The following is an 18,180-nucleotide window of genomic DNA, read 5'->3' as shown; positions in this document are numbered from 1 at the left end:
TTAAATAGAGCACATAAATGAAAAAAAAAAATATTCCCAATTAATACGTAGATTTTGCTTCGTCTTTAATCCGTGTTCTCTTTCTTCTGAAGACTTGTAAGTGAAAGAGAGACAACTAGCAAACCCGTGCGTGGTTAAGGCAGGCAGCAAAGAATAAATATTGATGCCCAGACGGTTTCCCGATTGGACAAACATCAACTCTTCACAGCACTAAACTTAATATTTGAATGGTGCCTCGCCCCAAAAATACTCAAATTGGGAGGGTCTGAAAACAATAAATAAATAAAATAAAATAAAATTGCACTTTCATTTTATGTAAAACAGTTCAGTACATCCAAAAAACAACAACGCTGCGATGGCATCTAAATTAGGCTGCTACTGTGTTGCTCTACAATTCAAGGCTGCAAAGATTCTTGAGATCCTCCTCTTTAGCATACCAGGCTGGTATTATTTTCGAAACATGTGGATAAAGATCCTTGTAGGAGTTCCTGATGGTTCCTTCTGCAACTCCGGTGGCAACTGATATATCTGCCATCAAATCAAATACATTTATAGAAACAGCACGGCCATAAGCTCAGAATGCTGAAGTAAAGATAAAGATGGAAACCGTTACTATCTAAGTTTAAAACCAATTTGATCCAAAATCAAAAATCTTCCGTAACGGCATATGAAATTCAACATAGTTTTCATAAACAATGGAGTCCATCAAAGCTTTGTACTAAATGCCTCCATAAAAAACTTCCACTCTAAATAGAATAACGAACCTTTTAGAGGTTTCTTATCGTCTGAAAGTTGAGATGATATATATAACAGCCGCAGCAATAGATATGGGGCTCCTCCTGGAAGATCGGAAAGCTCATTAGCATCAGTCATGACATAGTTAAATCTACGAGAAGATAAAATGTCATAAGCCATCTGACTCATTAATACCATTACAAGCACAAACTGCGAATCTGTCTGCTTGTGAATGCTGGATATGATGGAGTTCGGCTTAATGATGGGAAATATAAAAAGGCAGAAGTGGATCCATTCTATGAACAGTGTGATTTCCAATGTAGCGGTTTATGGGAAATTAATAAACCCACAGTCTCGCTCTTTCTGGCAGTAGCTTCGGTACAAAGTTGATTTGCATGATATACGTGATCTACAAAACGCTAGTCTAAAGCTAACAAGTATGCATTTTATCACGGTAATACAACTTAGATTTTACCTATCACGTTTTACAGACAGCACACATCAAAGTCAGAGCCCAAGATCTAATATATTTCTGACCCATAATCTCCTGCCAAGCCCTGTCCTCAGAGAGCTAAGGGCAAATCCAAAGTTAATTGGCCCAGCCAAAATCAGTATAAAACTCTCATCTTAAAAGTTAATATCCTAATTTCATATTCACACAGAGCAATATTTAGACCTTCTACTTATTGCCAGCTATTTCCTTGTAGAAGCAGCACTATCTTGGTCAAAGTCAAAATCAGCATCCAGCAATCAGTTTAAATATTACAGCAAAAGTATAGATGTGTAAGCAATAGGACTACATAGTTGTTAGCTTATCACCACTGTTTCAGTAACCGGTAATAAAATATAAATACAAATCCAAATATACCTTATATCGAACTCTTCTGATTTCTGCACTGCTTCTTGAGCAGCTTTAACAGCTTGATTGTTCATACCAAGATTAGAACAAAATCGCCTCTACAGATTATGATGATACCAATATTAGTGATACTAAATTGATAATAAAAATGAAAAAATACGTTTATTAAAGGAATGAAAAACCAATCAATAGATCACAAGATGTGCTTAATTCAATAAAGAAAAATCACCATAAAATCTCCAGCATGTATTGTTCCCATTTCCACTGACTGACCATTCTCCAAACCGAGTTGTTCACTATGTATTCTTTTGCTCGGCCAATTTCCTTCTTTGTGGCTCCATTGGCAACAGAGCAAATTCTGGTTGAAATCCATAGGTTCAAGGAAGCTCGTTTACAAAGGGAAGCATAAATTGGGAAGCGCCCAGATGTTAAAAGAATCATAGGATGTACCCTTACAGTGCGTGGCTTGTCTTCTTGTCGACAAGCAATGTAGAGGCAAGCAGCCAATAATGCATCCTGATTTCTTCCTCTACTAGACTTCTGATCTTCAACCCTCTTATATATCTCATTAGCTCGGTCCTTCAAATCAAAAGCAACATGAGAGGAACAAACATGGTTAGCATTTAGCCATTGTCATCTATGAAAGCATTGTCGAGATACGCTTTCCATTGCGGCAGGGCATAGAAATACCCTGACCAGCACTTAGCAATATCAATTAAATCTAGCTATGACTAGTTGCCTTATGAAGAACATGTCTGACAGTTTGAAATAAATATGCCCATACAGTCTTTGGGCCCCAAAAAAGCCCATGCAGGTTTTATTGTAGAAAGCAAAAATCAGCCAATTTTTCATGTTTCAGATAGTGAAGTTTTATCTTCTACTTTACCACGTCAGCAACCTGAATCAATTTAACGTCAAAGTTCAAATGATGTAAGCCATATTAGAAGTAATATCAGGATTCCAACAATGCTGTACCATAATGGTAACTAGCCTATAATTGACTACTCCATGAACAGAAGAAATTGAGGGACGGTATAATTTCAGTAAACTCAGCTAAGCTTCCATGCCCAAAGTCAATAGTGACAGTCACATGCAAAGCATAAGGATATGGAGGATCATGAAATTAGTGCTGATATAAAAAGTTGTCCAAAATAATAATATGCCATACCTTAATAGTTGCAACGAGTCCCAACCTAAAAAATTTATCAGCCACCACGTTAGCTGATTATTCACTTATCTCATTTGAAAAATATACCAAATAAATGCAAATTGGAGAGAAACGAACAGAGAAGTTAAAAGGAGCAGTGTTTTGACATAGCAGTTTCATACAAGGAATTTATTGAATTAATCACAAAAATTATGAGGAAAAAATGAGAGGATCATTTTTCTTCCTGTTTTTTTTTTTTACTTCTTCCTGCGGATAAGTAAAGGTGGGATTGTCTTACTACCCAGTATGACTGGTAAACTAGCATTCTTCCAAATATACAAGTTACGGTGTATGCAGCCCTTAGTTTTAGCCTTTATTACTCCCCCTACCGATCACTAGATGAGACAGACCTCACATTATAGTCCATCATACTGTCAATGCACTAATTGAGAGAGTTAAGAAGCCGATATTTCATACTTCACTCCCAAGATATAAGTGATAAGAAGAAAAAGCTAAAACCACCAATCCATGAAATGGAAGTTGCAGGGACAGATTTGAACATTAGAAAAACCAACACCTGACCCGGGACAGTACAAGATAATAACAACACTTTCTCCATGCAAAATTGTCATGGCAACTACTTTAATCCTAGTTTAAAGGAGTGCATTTCGGGACACCAAGCAGATGTGATCAATACAGAAAAGTTACAATAGGGTTTGGTCAGGATCCAACCCTTACCCTTAAGGGTAATTTTAATCCCAATTTGAAGGCAGGGAATTCCGCACAGAATATCATCTTTGTCAACAAATTTCTTATTAAACAAACAAGTAAAAGAAGGCCAAAATCCACAATTTCAATAAGAAAGCACAGCTAGCAGGAAATTCATAAATATAAGCAAACCCTAACTAACCTATCAGACATAGTTGCGATGGTTTTAAAAGCCAGAATCAATCCTCGATCCGGGTTCGACCCGCGGTTCTGCCACCTTCCAAGGGATGATGACAGAAACTCGCCAGTTGCTCCGTTGGGCTTGGCTATCACCGTTGACAAGCCACCATCGGCCAGAAGAGGGTTGGTGGGTCCTCCGACACGGACCGGGTCATTATCGCCCGACTCGTTGGCGAAGGTACGCCACTCGGATGTCTCATCAATGGAATGGGACTCGAGAACAAGGCCGCACTCGGAACAAACTGTGTCACCAGCCGAGTGATCGAAAACAACCTCGGTCTGGCGCTTGCAGTCGGAGCAAAACGCATCAGACATGGTTTTCCTCGAAAACAAACAAGATCAGGAAGTCAAATTCAATTCAATTACAGATTTGGAAGTGCCGGTTAGGGTTCCCACAATAACGGGATTGTTAGATTAGCGGGTTGTCGCAATAATTTCCCGCGGATTCTGGCGGTTTAAGGCCGTTTCTACGTCCAGGGTTGTATGAGCTGAAACGGAGAAATTACCGGAGGGGGGCTGGTATTTATGGAAAGAATTTTCGTCAAAAATCAAACAGACAAATAAATACTAATAAATAAATAAAATGGTCTTCAGAAGGGCGCGTTGGCGTTAGGAAAGTCACAGAGTTTTCATGTGATGATTTGCTGAGTTGGGCCAATGAGAGTGTTTGGGCTTACGGATTAGGAGCTGACATTGTTCTTGTTTTTGCTTGGCATGTGTTTCGCGTGTTATTCTTATTCCTATGCGATTAGTTTTCCAGCGAGGCGGCCGTAGACATACTAGATGATGTAATTTAAGATTTTTTTTTAAAAAAAAAACAGTTAATTTTTTTAATTGCGCAAGAAGTAAGGGGTGCAATAAGAAAAATAATTACGATGAAGCGTGATGTATGATTGCAGATCTAAGTAATTCTTGGCTGGCAATTTGATTAGGAAATCAGCTTTTGAAGAGACTGGTCACACTCAATAACATCGTTTAAAAGTGTTTTATTTGACAATTTTGGGAGAATATCGTAAACAGGTTACTGGGTAATTAATGTTTGATCGTTACGACTGGCAAGGGAGGAGGGATTTTACTCCCTTCTCCTCATTCGACGTGCAAAAAATAATAACAAGAGGTGAATTTACTTTTTCATACAAAATACGAGGACTTTTTTCCCCCAACTCCAAAATATAAGGACTCGAAGTTATGATTAACATTACTTCTCTTGCCTCCACTGGATAAAATTTTATGTTTTGATGGGACGGACTCATAAGCACCGCGTTGAATTAAAAAGAGTTACTGTTTTTAATTAAGTTGTATTATTCACTGGGCCTACATCTTTGGGCAGTGCGAGACCGTTAACTTGTGAGATTCATAAACAAGCAGGGATCAGGCCCGTTGCTATGCTCAGGCCTGAGAAAGAGTGTCATTTAAGAGGCGCCTGTTAGTTTCCCCAAAACCTCTCGCAATCTGGACGTTGACAGTTCAAATTAATGCGGGCTTCCCATTTCGAGTTTATCTTCACCTCGTCAGGCGCAAAGGACTGATCACTCCCAATATAACAAACTAAAATTCAAGACATATATTTAGCAAAAAAGAAATATTCGCTCCAAATCTTCCTTCCTCATCGTGTTTTCGTACTGTTACTATTCAAAGTCACAGCCAAAACAATTTAAAGGGTGTTTAGATGAAACTAAATCATGGTTTAGAAAATAACTTCTGGAGAATAGATTCTTGGAGGAATAAATTTTGTAAGGAATAGATTTTGTGGAAAAGTGATTCTAATAAAATAAGAGTGTTTGGAGAATTGTTATCAGGAGCACTTTTTATATATATATATATAAATTACTAAAAAAGACAAGTTAATATGATAATTACATAAAATATAGATTTTATAATATATTTTAATTTGAAAGAATAAAATTGTTAATAATATATTTTTTACCAACATAATTAATAATACATAGGATATTATAATTAATAATTAATTAATATGTGTATATATATTTATAAGATATAAAATTAAATATGTTTTAAAAAAATAATTGAGGGGTGTGAAAGTTATATTATTGTTAAGATCTATTCTTACAGGCACAATCATACTATTCAATTTGAACTATAAGCAAAATGAATTCACTTCTCCTGAAACCATGGTTTTAGCCCAAACTGTGGTTTCAGATTATTTCTCTCTGTTTGCCTCACTCTTTCCCCAAACTATGGTTTGGGTGGCTTGGGACGATATCCAAACACCCCCTTTAGTATGATTCTTCCTCTTGACAGGCCCAAGCTTCTTAATTCCCTTCTCCCTTTGTTTTGTCACATGGGACCTTCTTTAATCTTTGATACACGCGGATAAGCATTTTTGGTTTTTATTTTTAACGCATGGCTGTGTTATGCATAAGAATTAAGAAAGCACAAAAGGAGAATACATTACCCACGTAATAGTGGGTCACTGGATTCGAGTAATCGAAGATTACCAACGTGAGGAGAAGGGCTATGATGATACCTGATTTGAGAAGGTTCGGAACGCATAAATAAAAAAACAAAAATATATTGTCATTTGCTTTTTAAATATAGTTATTTTCTTTACGAGTATAGTAATATATACTAATTTGAAGTTTTAAAATTTAACAGTAATTTTTTTGAGATTTTTCCTATTAAATATTGAGAAGTGATACAAAAATGGTAGAATATATTTGTATGCGTGGCATGGTATAATTAAATTAAAATAGGCAGTCAGGGGATGGTCAGAGAAGAATGATCGTGAAAAAATGTAGTATGGGCGTGCGGTGCAGTTAGGGGATCGTTTTCGCTGGGGTTAGGAATTCACAATCAAATCGTTAGCTGGGCTCGCGTGTTTTATTATAAACAAAGACGGTTGCTGGGAATACCAGCAGGCAGGGAATGAACGAGTCATTTTAATTTAATTACTAACACTGTTTTTGCGAAATAAAATAAGCCTGCCATTCATATTAATAGCAAGGGCGATATAAGCACAATCATTGGATATATATATACCCACTCATCCATTCTTTAATATAAAACATACTTAACTAATTTAATTATATTAAAAAAACTATATAAGTCGCTTAATTAATTATAAAAAACATGACATGTTTTTTCTAAAACACAATAATCATCTTTCTTATTATGGTAACGGAGAATCAATTTGAATAATCTAAAAAAAATTGATAAATATAAAAAATAAGTATTACATTTAAAAAAAATAAGCTTAATAATCAGATCTTACATTAAAAATATAAAGAGTATAATAACTTAGCTGTGCATATTATCAAATTGTCGAAAAGCCAAAGGAGGAACCTTTCTTCCCCAATCCGGCAATCCCCCAGTCCCCGTTTGTCTTGTTTAGTTGTTTTGACTTCCCCGTCATGAGAGCCGTGGCTCATCATCACTCCAGAACTCGGAAATGTATAAGAGAAAAACTCCAAAAATATAACCTCATGAGAGGTAAATTATACTACCTACGATACTTAATATAAAATTTTATTTGATTTTTATTATAATCCTAAATACAAGACCTCAATTTATTTTGTCTTTTATATTTATGTATTTTTTTTAAAATAGTCCTTCTAACAATAATAGTTCCAACCAATATAATCGATCAATAAAGATATTTTAAGAAAGATAACATCTATTTATCATAAATAATTAATTTAATTTTTTCCTTTAAGTTTCTCAAATTACTCAATTAGTTTTATAATTAAGATCAAAAATAGTAAATCAAAGTAATACAAATGGGATTCAACTCGTGACCTGTCACTCACACGAAGACTTATATCCACTGAATTATTTGGTAGGCATGAGATATGAGATAAGAGGAAGGAGGAATGGTGCACTCTATTGGTGTCCCCTCCAGAAGATCAGAGATTTCAGATTTCAGAGCTCAACATTGCCTCAAATCACCTGACAACGCTCACGTGCTTTGCTCTCTGCCTCTGCATCAAATCTAATCACGTATTTGAAGAATAAGTCCTACTCATATTTATTACCCCACAAATAAATATTGATATTTTATATTGACATTTATAATACCAATTTTAATGATGTTCGAGTGCTGTGTATGAGTGTATCTGCTAAGTCACCACAAAGTGGCTGTTGCAGTGAACCACAATGAATTACAGTATGTGACAAAAAGAACAGTTAATTTACTGCCATTTTTAACTCACATGTTAAATTCATCTCTTAAATATGGATAGCATTACGTTTATTTTAAAATTTTTCCCCCCTTCATCTGATCTGGAGATCCCCTGTGCATATCATAACCCGTAGCAAGCCACCTGCTCGGGCGGTTGGCCCGGTGAAAAAATATAAAGCCGAACCCACCGTATGACAGGACCGGGGGGGCATTCAAAAAATTGACAAAGACTAAATTACCACCATAAATTCCTTTAATTAATGATTTAATTGATGAGTAGGAGCAATTATTTTTCCTTATAAATATGCCGCGAAACTGCAAATAGCCAAGCATGTCATGACTTACTATTGAAGTTGCCGTTTTTGTTTCTATCTTGAGGATAAACTGTACAGCACAAACGTGACAAGGTAGTGCCCTTTTTTAATTGGCGCCGATGGTGTTAATTCTCCAATCCTCCAGGCTCCAGCTTTGTTAAAAGAAATATTTGAAAGGACGCTTTGTCCATAATTATAGGGATATTTAGGTGAAAATAAAATCATAATTTTGAAGTATTTTCATGGTGTATAAAGTAAAACACTCTTATACCAAACAAAAGAACACTACCAAAAGGTTAACTACCGGAATTCCCCTCTGGGAATTTTAACCTATCTTGAATTTTATTACAGCTTTGTTTTTTACACAATTATTCTGCTCCTTTAACTCTTTCTGTTATTGTTCGATTTATACACTAAGCCACTCTCTAATAAAATTCAAGTATTGCAACAGGCATGGGGAGGAATCGTTGCTGAGATTCCCCCCTCTATCGTTCACATTCTATAATTTTTCCACTCCAGACTCATTTCAGTGTGGATAGAATATGGATATAATATAAAAAAATAATAGTTATATCAAATCTTTCATATTAATTATGTCAAATTTTTTAATTACACATAATGGTGTGTGCTATTTTTAAAATATTATTATTAATCTATAAACACATGTAAAAAATATAAGACACGTGATCATGTATAATTAAAAAACTTTACATAATAAATACATAGAAGAACATAGGATTTAGTGTTGTCATACGTTTTAGATGCATTCTATGGCAATTGAGATTAAGCACCCATAATCATGTTTAATGTGACGTTCATTATTAGTGCTCTTGCTCCTTATAATGACTTTGTGGTCATGGATGGACTTTCAATGGCCTCATTCATTTTTGGGTTGAAGTTTTAACAATGGAAGTCTCTGTTAGGCTATGTTTGGCTCAACGAGAGGAAGGGGAGGGGAGGGAGTGGAAGGATTTTAATATTATCTTGTTTGGATTTATAAAAAAAGAGAGGAGGGGAGGGAAAAATATTTTAATATGGACAATTTTGCTCTTATTTTATTTAAGGAGTGGGCATAATGTCACAACATGACAAAATATAGACATAATGGTCACAACATGACAAAATATGGACATAATGGTCATAATATGACAAAATATTATCCTTTCCTTCTAAATCTTCCCAATGTTAGAGGGGAGGTTGAAGATGGGAGGGGAGGGGAAATTTTTTAAAATTTTCCCTCCCCTCCTAAAATTTATGTGTTACCAAACAAGGAGAAATGATTAAAATTTCTCCCCTTTCTTCCCCTTCCTGCCAAATCCTCCATACCAAACACATCCTTAACGATGATTAGGATGGCTGCATCTTTGGGAATTTCTCTCATTCTGGAAAGAATAACTCCGTAGAAATCGTCACAAAATTACAAAGCAAATAAATATACACTTTCACCTTCATGCGTACCCCAGCACGCGCGCATTCAGAACAGGCGCTTGTTTAGCATTATTTATATAAATGTTTATAAGCACAGTTTATATAAATGAAAATAAAATTTTTAATATATTTTAATAAATCACAATTAAAAAGTTGTTCACAGATAATTCCAAACAACTTTGAGAGCAACATCTATACGTTATTTAAATTTTAATTTAATAATAATAACATAATTGTGTTGCAAAATCAATGAGAATCAGACTGTTTGATTGGCAGTGAACAGGAATGTGATGTGAGGCGTTGTCATCTGTTAGTTAAAGGGGGCGCAGTACCTTGATTAGCGCCTCATCCCCTTCCTATTTTACAGTCTTTAGTTTTTTCAAATCGTGGTCATTAAATACTAAATTAATCACTCACCTTAGTTCTCAGTTTAAGAAGTGAATTAATTAATATGTAGATATTAAAAAACTAAATTATTACTGCTTATTATTGCATCTGATTCTCAATATAAGAACTAGTTTGACATTTAATTTGGTTTTAAATATAAAACTGCAATTTACATTGTCTCTTATATTTATTTATTTTTTTAAAATAATCTTTCTAGTAGATACAGATGATTAGCAAGGATATTCTAAGAAAAAATAACACATATTTATTATAAAAAACCAACTTAACAAATTTTCTTAATCTATTCAAATTAATTAATAAACTCTTATATTAAAGATAAGAGATAGTAATAAAAAAATGTGCCCAGTCTTTTGAATTACCTTTTTTAATTATTTATAATTCAGAACAGAACACTTTCTTATTGAAAATTCTCTTAATACGTATCCCAATATTGGGAATAACTAAGAGCAGCGAGTAATAAAAGAACAAAGCATGTGGATTGCATGCAAAAGGAGGTCGTGAAAGATTGAAGTGATGTCGCTCAAGTGGGTATCAATGCCTCAATTAGCGCGTCATATGCTTCGCCCCAGAGTCCACATTCCCCCTGCAAATCGGGGTCCCAAAAAGCGTCTATAACTTTTAAAATTATTTATTTGTCTAAAATAAAAGCACATGTAAATAACTAAAGTAACATATCATTAAAAATGAGGATAATTCATAATTCTATCATTGAAATATTAAGTAATGGATGTTCTCTATAATGATAAATCAGATGGGAAAAGATGGGATGTACGTGAGAAAAGTAAAGTTCTGGAAAAAAAACATTATTAACTTGCCCATAAAGAATATTGCCTGCATATAAAAAAAAAAAAAGATAAATTGCAAGTAAAAGAAATTAAGATACACAAATTCTTAGGGACTGTTTGGTATGAGAAAAAATGAGAGGAGGGAATGAGAAGAAAAATTTTGATAAACTTGATTTAAAAAATTAAAAAAGTAGGGCTAAAAGCTTTTAATTTATTTTTATTACTTTTTTATATTATTTCTTTTTTTCATTAAAATTTCAAAACCCTGTTTCTTTAATTTTTTAAATAGGGCTCATTAAAATTTTTCTTTCTATCTTCTCCCCTCTCATCCCCTCTATTTGCCTCATACCAACCAATACATCATGCTATTTTCTTTTTTCTTTTTTTCAAAACATAACACCTTCAATGTCTTTTTCAAAATATTTTTGATATTTTTTATTTTGCGAGAGAAAGAGGGTGGAATTTTTAAGTTAGAAAATGAGATAGTTTCTTTGTTAAGAACTGTACCCACATTTAGTATATAACAGTATCTTAAACAGAATTAACTTTAATAGAAAGATATGAGTACTTACCTCAGAAAAAAATGAGATAATTCCAAAAAAAGAACTCGCGTGAAATGCATTGCTTATAATTTATTTATGTGAATTATATAGCTTTATATGGAATATTGATGGTGTTATTTTAATCTGTTTATATTATATTCAAATATTGTGGGGCAGTATATTGTCATCTGATCGCACCGCGAAGGCATGGAAGCATTCTTGTTTTAAATTTTCCCCGACAACATTATATTTTTAATGCTCCTCCGGTGGCTAATGAAATTTAATTTGAGAGTTGATATTAGTTATATATATAAGACTTATGTTATATTTTTATTATTTTTTTAAATTAATCTCATTGATATTCTTACAAGTTACAACAATAATTAAATGGGTGTTTGGATGTTATCAAATTATAGTTTTAAAAGTAATTTCACGGTATACGAAGTAAGTACTCCTCCTGTCATAAATGTAAAACTCATTTGGTAGTATAATTTATATTCCTCCAGTCCTATACTACAAAACAAGTCATATATTTAATACTGAAGGAGTATATGAGATGAATTTTATCTCGACTTATTTAAAAGTGATTTTAAAAAGTACTTTTAGGGGAAACCAAACACCCCTAAACAGGAAAGTGAGGAGGGAAATAAAAAAGATATTTATAATATTTTAAGAAAAAAAACATAACATATTAACTAATTTATTTAAATTAATTAACTAGATTTTACACTCGGACCATGCTGAAAGAATACGATGGAAATTAAGCAACCCCAGCTTTGAAAAATGAAACATGACATTTACTCTATCATATGCGTCATGTGTACAGTTATATTTAACAATTCATAAGAGAACGAACTAAAACAATTAAAACAGTCTAAACGCAAAACAAAAGAATCAAACACAGGTAACGTTGAGACCAAATCTGTGGGCGAGGCCATGCCCTTACATTTGATTGTGCCTTTGCTACCAACAATCTAATATTATACCGCATTCAATCCTAAGTATAATATTTAGTTTGTAATATAAACTGTATTATAAATTAGCTTTTATACTTATGGGGAATTATGTGTATATATATGGCTAACAAACGAAGAATCTTATCTTACGCGGACAAAACTAAGATGTGACTCAATATCCGATTCTGGATTAGATATAATTTTGCCATGGAGAAAAGCAAGCGTTGAACCAAATATTTAAAACAAATAGGCGGCAGGCCAGAAATGAACAATTCCCCGGGCAATGCAGGACTTGGGAGTAACGTTATTTGTCATATACCCGAATCGGAAAAGAAGTAATTCAAGAGCTTGGCTGCTTGCTGACGAAGGCGCCGCCAGCCTCCATCATCCGTCCACGGAAACAGGCCAATTCCACGCTTCCCACGCGCCATCGTAGGTATCAATACCCGCTTAACGCTCCTCTACAGTCATTTTTCTATGATACAAACTATTAAATTATATAAAAAAATTTAATTAAAAATAGGATACAAGCAATAAACATATAAAAAAACATAATTTATTTTTTAAAAGTATCTCTATTCATGAATACCGTGAAAATAATCAGTAATTAATAAAAAAATAAAAAATGATATTAATGTCTAATATTTTATCTTTAAAAAAATTACATCATACATAAAATAGGAATGAGTATATCGGCATGGAATAATTTTACAAAAGAAAAAAAAAACACTTTTACATTTCAGTTATACTCCTGACCCTAGATTTTCCGCTAAGAAATGCATTCTTCTCGGTTCAAAAGTCACAGGATGTGTCTATCTTGAATGATGTGTTGGGCAAAAAGCGCAAATGATCGTTATATTGATTGGGTTATTTATTTATTTATTTTTAATTAAATTGGAGATAACTAAAACTGACTTTTTTTAATATTAAATTTAAATTCATGTAAAAATATTGATATTCACGAGAAGGAAAAAGAGCAAAAGGACACAATAACCGAAAAGAATAATAGGCTGAAATTAAATATTAAAACCATCAGTATGACCGAAATTCACGGACGACAGTGAGGGGATGAACCTTACATTGGGGATATTTCAGAAATTATTCCTGGAGCCTTCGACGCTGCATGCCAAACTGCGAGCCAAATCGATGCTGTACCAAACTGGTTGTTGCAAAGGCAGTATTCAATCACGTAATTTCTTTAATGAATGCCACCTCACTCTCTTCACTGGTGTTTAATACCCTATTTTGCCTGGGGATTTTCTCTCTTTACTGCTGCTCTGAGACCATCTCAGGAGAGGAGCCGCATTGAACTTGAAGCCGAGAAAACTGTAGTGCACGCTCCAAAGGCGCGTAATCAAGCATAGTGGAGCTGATGTTCAAAGGGAGGCGCCACCTAGTTCCCAGAATGAAGCCCAAACGCTGTGCTATTGCGGAATTTCCTCTCTCTCCTTCTCTCCCGGGGTCACAGGGGACATCGTCTTTTCATGCGAGGAACGCTGTCGACTGTATAATGTATTCATCCCCCACAACGTTGAAAAACAGAGCCCTCCGTTTCCATATAAAACCCTTCTCGTCCTAACCTCTTTCAGACGCCTCCTTCCTCTATTCCTTCCTTCTATCGCCAACCATCCCTTCAAAGCTCAAAAGCTCCCCACCTTCCTCAGCCCTTTATCGTCAATCATCTTTACTTCTCGTTTAATTTACTGTTTCATACATTCTCCGTATTCCCTCAAAAGAAGGGCCTCCTTGACCCAAAATCCAATTCCCGCATTAACTTTTTTTTAAGCAGGCTCTCTTGGTTTTCGCGTATTTGATTGTCTCTCTCTCTCTCTCTGAGATTGCGTCGCGACTTTACCTGCAACATGGTCCAGTATCACCGCTACCTTGCGCCGAAGAAGGGTGGTGATTTCCCAAAAGATGGCATCTTTGAGTCCCACGGTCTTAACTTGGATTTCTCCACCTCTTCTTACTGCAAGAGAATCAGGCCCAACTCCTTCCCTTTCTTGTTTCTCGCTCTTCTCTGTTGCTGCTTTGTGCTGGCTCCTCTTTTCTTTGGCTCTTGTTTCACTTTCTCTCTCCTCTGTAAGTTTCTTCTGGTCGTCCTATGCTCTCGTGCCATTTTTATTTTCCCGTTTTTTCATCTCTGTTGATCTTGTTTTCTTATTTTCAGATTCCCCTGAAGCTGAAAATGATAGCTCCTCCATGCGGTTGTCTGCAAATGCTTCTTCGTGCTCTTCAGTTTCAAATGGTGATCATTCTCATTCCCTTTCCTTCTTGCCACTTAGTTTTTGCCTCTGTAATATTATCTGTTAGCCGGTGAATTTGTATGAAATCCATTTTTGATGGTCCGTCATCTTGTACGAGCATAATGAAACCTGGTCGGCCAAATTATGCTAAGAAAATGGTGATATGTCTTGAATACCAGAAACTTCCGAGTTCGACACTTTATGTTGTATTCCATACCATCTTACTTTGTTCTTTTCCATGATCATAGTCCGAGTCACCTAGCTGAATTGCTCACAGAGCATTTTATTTTCTCAGGAGGAATCATATATTGTGATAGAAGCGGTTATCGTTCTGATATCTGTATAATGAGAGGAGATATAAGAACACACTCTGCTTCCTCGTCGGTATTCCTTTTCAACTCAAGAAGGGAGAATTTTGAAGGCAGCAAAGATGAAGCTCAGGAATCCCAACACGAAAGGATCAAGCCGTACACTCGAAAATGGGAAACGAGCATCATGAATCTCATCGATGAATTGCGCCTAACATCGAGGACAGAAAATTTGGGAACGGATCATGGTTGTGATGTTCAGCATGATGTTCCAGCAGTGTTCTTCTCCAATGGGGGATATACAGGCAACGTCTATCACGAGTTCAACGATGGAATCATACCTTTGTACATTACTTCCCAGCATTTGAACAAAAAGGTTGTGTTTGTGGTTCTTCAATACCATAATTGGTGGATGTTGAAGTACAAAGATATTCTTTCTCAATTATCAGATTTCCCAGTCATCGATTTCAACAGGGACAACCGGACCCACTGCTTCCCAGAAGCCATTGTTGGTCTAGGAATCCATGATGAGTTGACTGTGAACCCTGTATTGATGGAAGGTAACAAGAGTATTGTTGATTTTAGAAACCTCCTGGATCGCTCCTACTGGCCTCGAATCAAAAGCTTGATTCAAGAAGAGGAAAGGGAAGCTCAGGCCAAGGTTAGAGAAAGAGTGCAAGAAGAAAATCAATGGGAGAAACCCAAATTGGTTGTTATCTCAAGAACTGGGTCAAGAGCAATAACTAACGAGAATTTGATGGTGAAAATGGCAGAGGAAATTGGGTTCCGAGTGAAAGTTCTAGGGCCTGATAAAACAACCGAACTGGCAAAGATTTACAAGGCATTGAATGAGAGTGATGTGATGATTGGTGTTCATGGGGCTGCTATGACTCATTTTCTGTTCTTGAGACCTGGTTCTGTGTTTATTCAAGTGGTTCCTTTGGGTACCACATGGGCATCAGAAACTTATTATGGAGAGCCTGCTAGGAAATTAGGATTGAAGTACATAGGCTATGAAATTCATCCCAAAGAGAGCTCTTTGTATCAGAGATACCAGGAGAACGATCCTGTTCTGACAAACCCAAGAAGCATTACAAAGAAAGGGTGGGAATACACAAAGAAGATCTATCTAGACCACCAAAATGTCACATTAGATCTCACAAGATTCCAGAAAAGGCTGCATCGTGCGTATGACTACACTGTGTCAAGATTAAATCTGCATAGTCGACATTAAATTTCATCCTTCGTGTTCATTCTTTGATCTTCACAATTCACATTTCAAAGTCTTGTATTCTTGTGCATAGGGAAACACAGAGTTTCCTTCTGTTGTAAATGTGCGTACAGTGGAAATCCAAACATTTAATAATAAATAAAATAACAATATGATCTGGAACAGCATCTCCATCTTTCCTTTTCAGTGGTGAAAAACAGTTTGTACAACTCTGAACTCTTCAAATTCAGTGCATCCATTACAAGTTAGGGGGTATAAATACCTCTCGAGTGCGACCCAGAATTTCAAAGCCATGTCTTTTTGACTGGCCAATAGCATTTGGTTTCCGGGAAGAGACTAATTGTTTGACTGTGTTTTCTGTTTTGCCAGAATCAATGGGTGTGCAAAAGTACTGTTAAAAGTTACACTTAAAACTTGACTCATCCTTGAGCCATGTGAAATTAAAGCAGTGTGTTTCCAGATTTCTGAAAATTGATGGCCTGCTGGTGTTAGCTCGAGAGGTAACGTCGTGATCATATCAAGAAATACGTATATCTTTAAAAAAAAAAAAAAATTGGGGTCCATAGGCCACGTGAGTTAGGACAGCAGTATTAGGGGAGAGATGTATTATTTTGTTAGAGAATGGCGAGTTCTGTGTTAGGCAGATCTCATGAATGGGGACCATTTTCCAGGTGATGTGTTTCCCTGATGCAATAAAATTGATTCATAACTTTGAATAAGTTAAAATTTTTCTCTGTATGAAAATAATCAATTTGTCCCTTTTTCTAGATTTTCACTCGTGCAAGAGAAGTCTTCCCATCACATTCGCTAATTGAACTCGCCTTTGCGTGCGTCATTTGTCCATCAAAATACTAATGCAAGTTTCTTGAAAAGACTCTTAATTTGGAAGTTCTTCTTGTGGCTCTGCCTCAAACACTTGCCATTGTTTTAACATTGCAGGCATTTTGCTGTATACTACCTCCGGTCCTTATTATAAGACCCCGTTTGACTTTTTGTTTGGTCCTAATTATAAGACCCCAATCCATTTTGTCTCTCATATTTATGCATTTTTTTCAAGATAATCCTTCTAATAATGATAGTTCTAGCCAATATACTTAATTAGCAAGGATATTTTAGAAATGACAACACTTATTTATTACAAATAACTAACTTAACTTACTTTCTTAATCTTCTCAAATAAGTCAACTGGGTCTTATAATTAGGACCGGAGGTAGTATGTTTCAAGAGTTAGCTTATAAAAAATTCAATGGCGGCTTCTCTCACATGCAATTGCCAAACTTGTTATTAGGAAAGACAGCCTTGTTGGAGAGAATAAAGATATTTTATAATCCGAGGAGGCTACGCAAGTTTTGTTTGGAGATGGAATAAGGTAAGATAATGACGACATTACACAGAATAGTGATTTCTGGGCCTACCTATAGGGCCAAGAAAAGCCTACTTGTCGTTAGACGGAGGCCCAAAATAAAAATTGGTGCATCCGCCACTATATGGTTCGGACCGTCCAAGTACGACCTGCGTTCGTCTGGCCATTTCATTGATATGATCCGACGGTGTTTGTTTACTTAGCGAGGAACCATTAATAATAGACTAAAGTATATATTTAGTCCTTTTAACTTTATACAAGATTTTACTTTAATCTCTTAACTTTAAAAAGTAAATTTTCAGTCTCATAACCCTAAAATTGTTAACAAAAAATGATAATATTGAGTTCTTGAATGTTAATAAAATATTACTAGATGCCAACGTATTAAGTTTAATATTCAAAACAACTATGATTGTTACAAAAAATATCATTTAAGACTAATAATTTTAGGATTAAAGAACCAAAAGTATATTTTTTAAAGTTAAGGGGCCAGGGTGAAACCTTATATAAAGTTAAATGATCAAATATATATTTTAGTCTTATTTGTCCTGTTTGTTATCATAAACATATTTTTCCCCTTAATATAAGAATTATTTAATTAATTTAAATAGAATAAAAATGTCAAATAAATTAGCTAATTATAACATGTGACGAAATCTCCATAAAATACCTCTGTATAATCTTGGAGTATATATTAATTTTTTTTTTGGGTATAAACCATCCGGTATCCAACCGCGCCTTTTCTGGGCCCCAGTCTCTTTGGGCCAGTTGT

The 18,180-nt window shown here is 35.1% G+C and overlaps 1 protein-coding gene and 1 pseudogene across 1 annotated transcript; one reads left to right on the top strand and one right to left on the bottom strand.

Moving 5' to 3' along the window:
- Window positions 1-160: 160 nt before the first annotated feature.
- Window positions 161-4,208, bottom strand: LOC114745473 (transcription initiation factor IIB-2-like; annotated as a pseudogene).
- A 9,167-nt stretch (window positions 4,209-13,375) lies between these two features.
- LOC114745474 (beta-1,2-xylosyltransferase XYXT1-like) lies at window positions 13,376-16,212 on the top strand. Its single transcript, XM_028933629.1, has 3 exons — window positions 13,376-14,342; window positions 14,431-14,508; window positions 14,802-16,212. Exons 1-3 carry the CDS (start codon window positions 14,123-14,125, stop codon window positions 16,046-16,048), a joined length of 1,545 nt encoding a protein of 514 aa, XP_028789462.1. The 5' UTR covers window positions 13,376-14,122; the 3' UTR covers window positions 16,049-16,212.
- The last annotated feature ends 1,968 nt before the right edge of the window (window positions 16,213-18,180 follow it).

The sequence above is a fragment of the Neltuma alba genome, unplaced genomic scaffold (genome assembly GCF_004799145.2).
Source record: "Neltuma alba isolate B1F8T4 unplaced genomic scaffold, ASM479914v2 tig00004686_pilon, whole genome shotgun sequence".
NCBI lineage: Eukaryota > Viridiplantae > Streptophyta > Magnoliopsida > Fabales > Fabaceae > Neltuma > Neltuma alba.
Note: the sequence above shows the minus strand (reverse complement) of the source record. Positions and strands in the feature narration are given on the sequence as shown.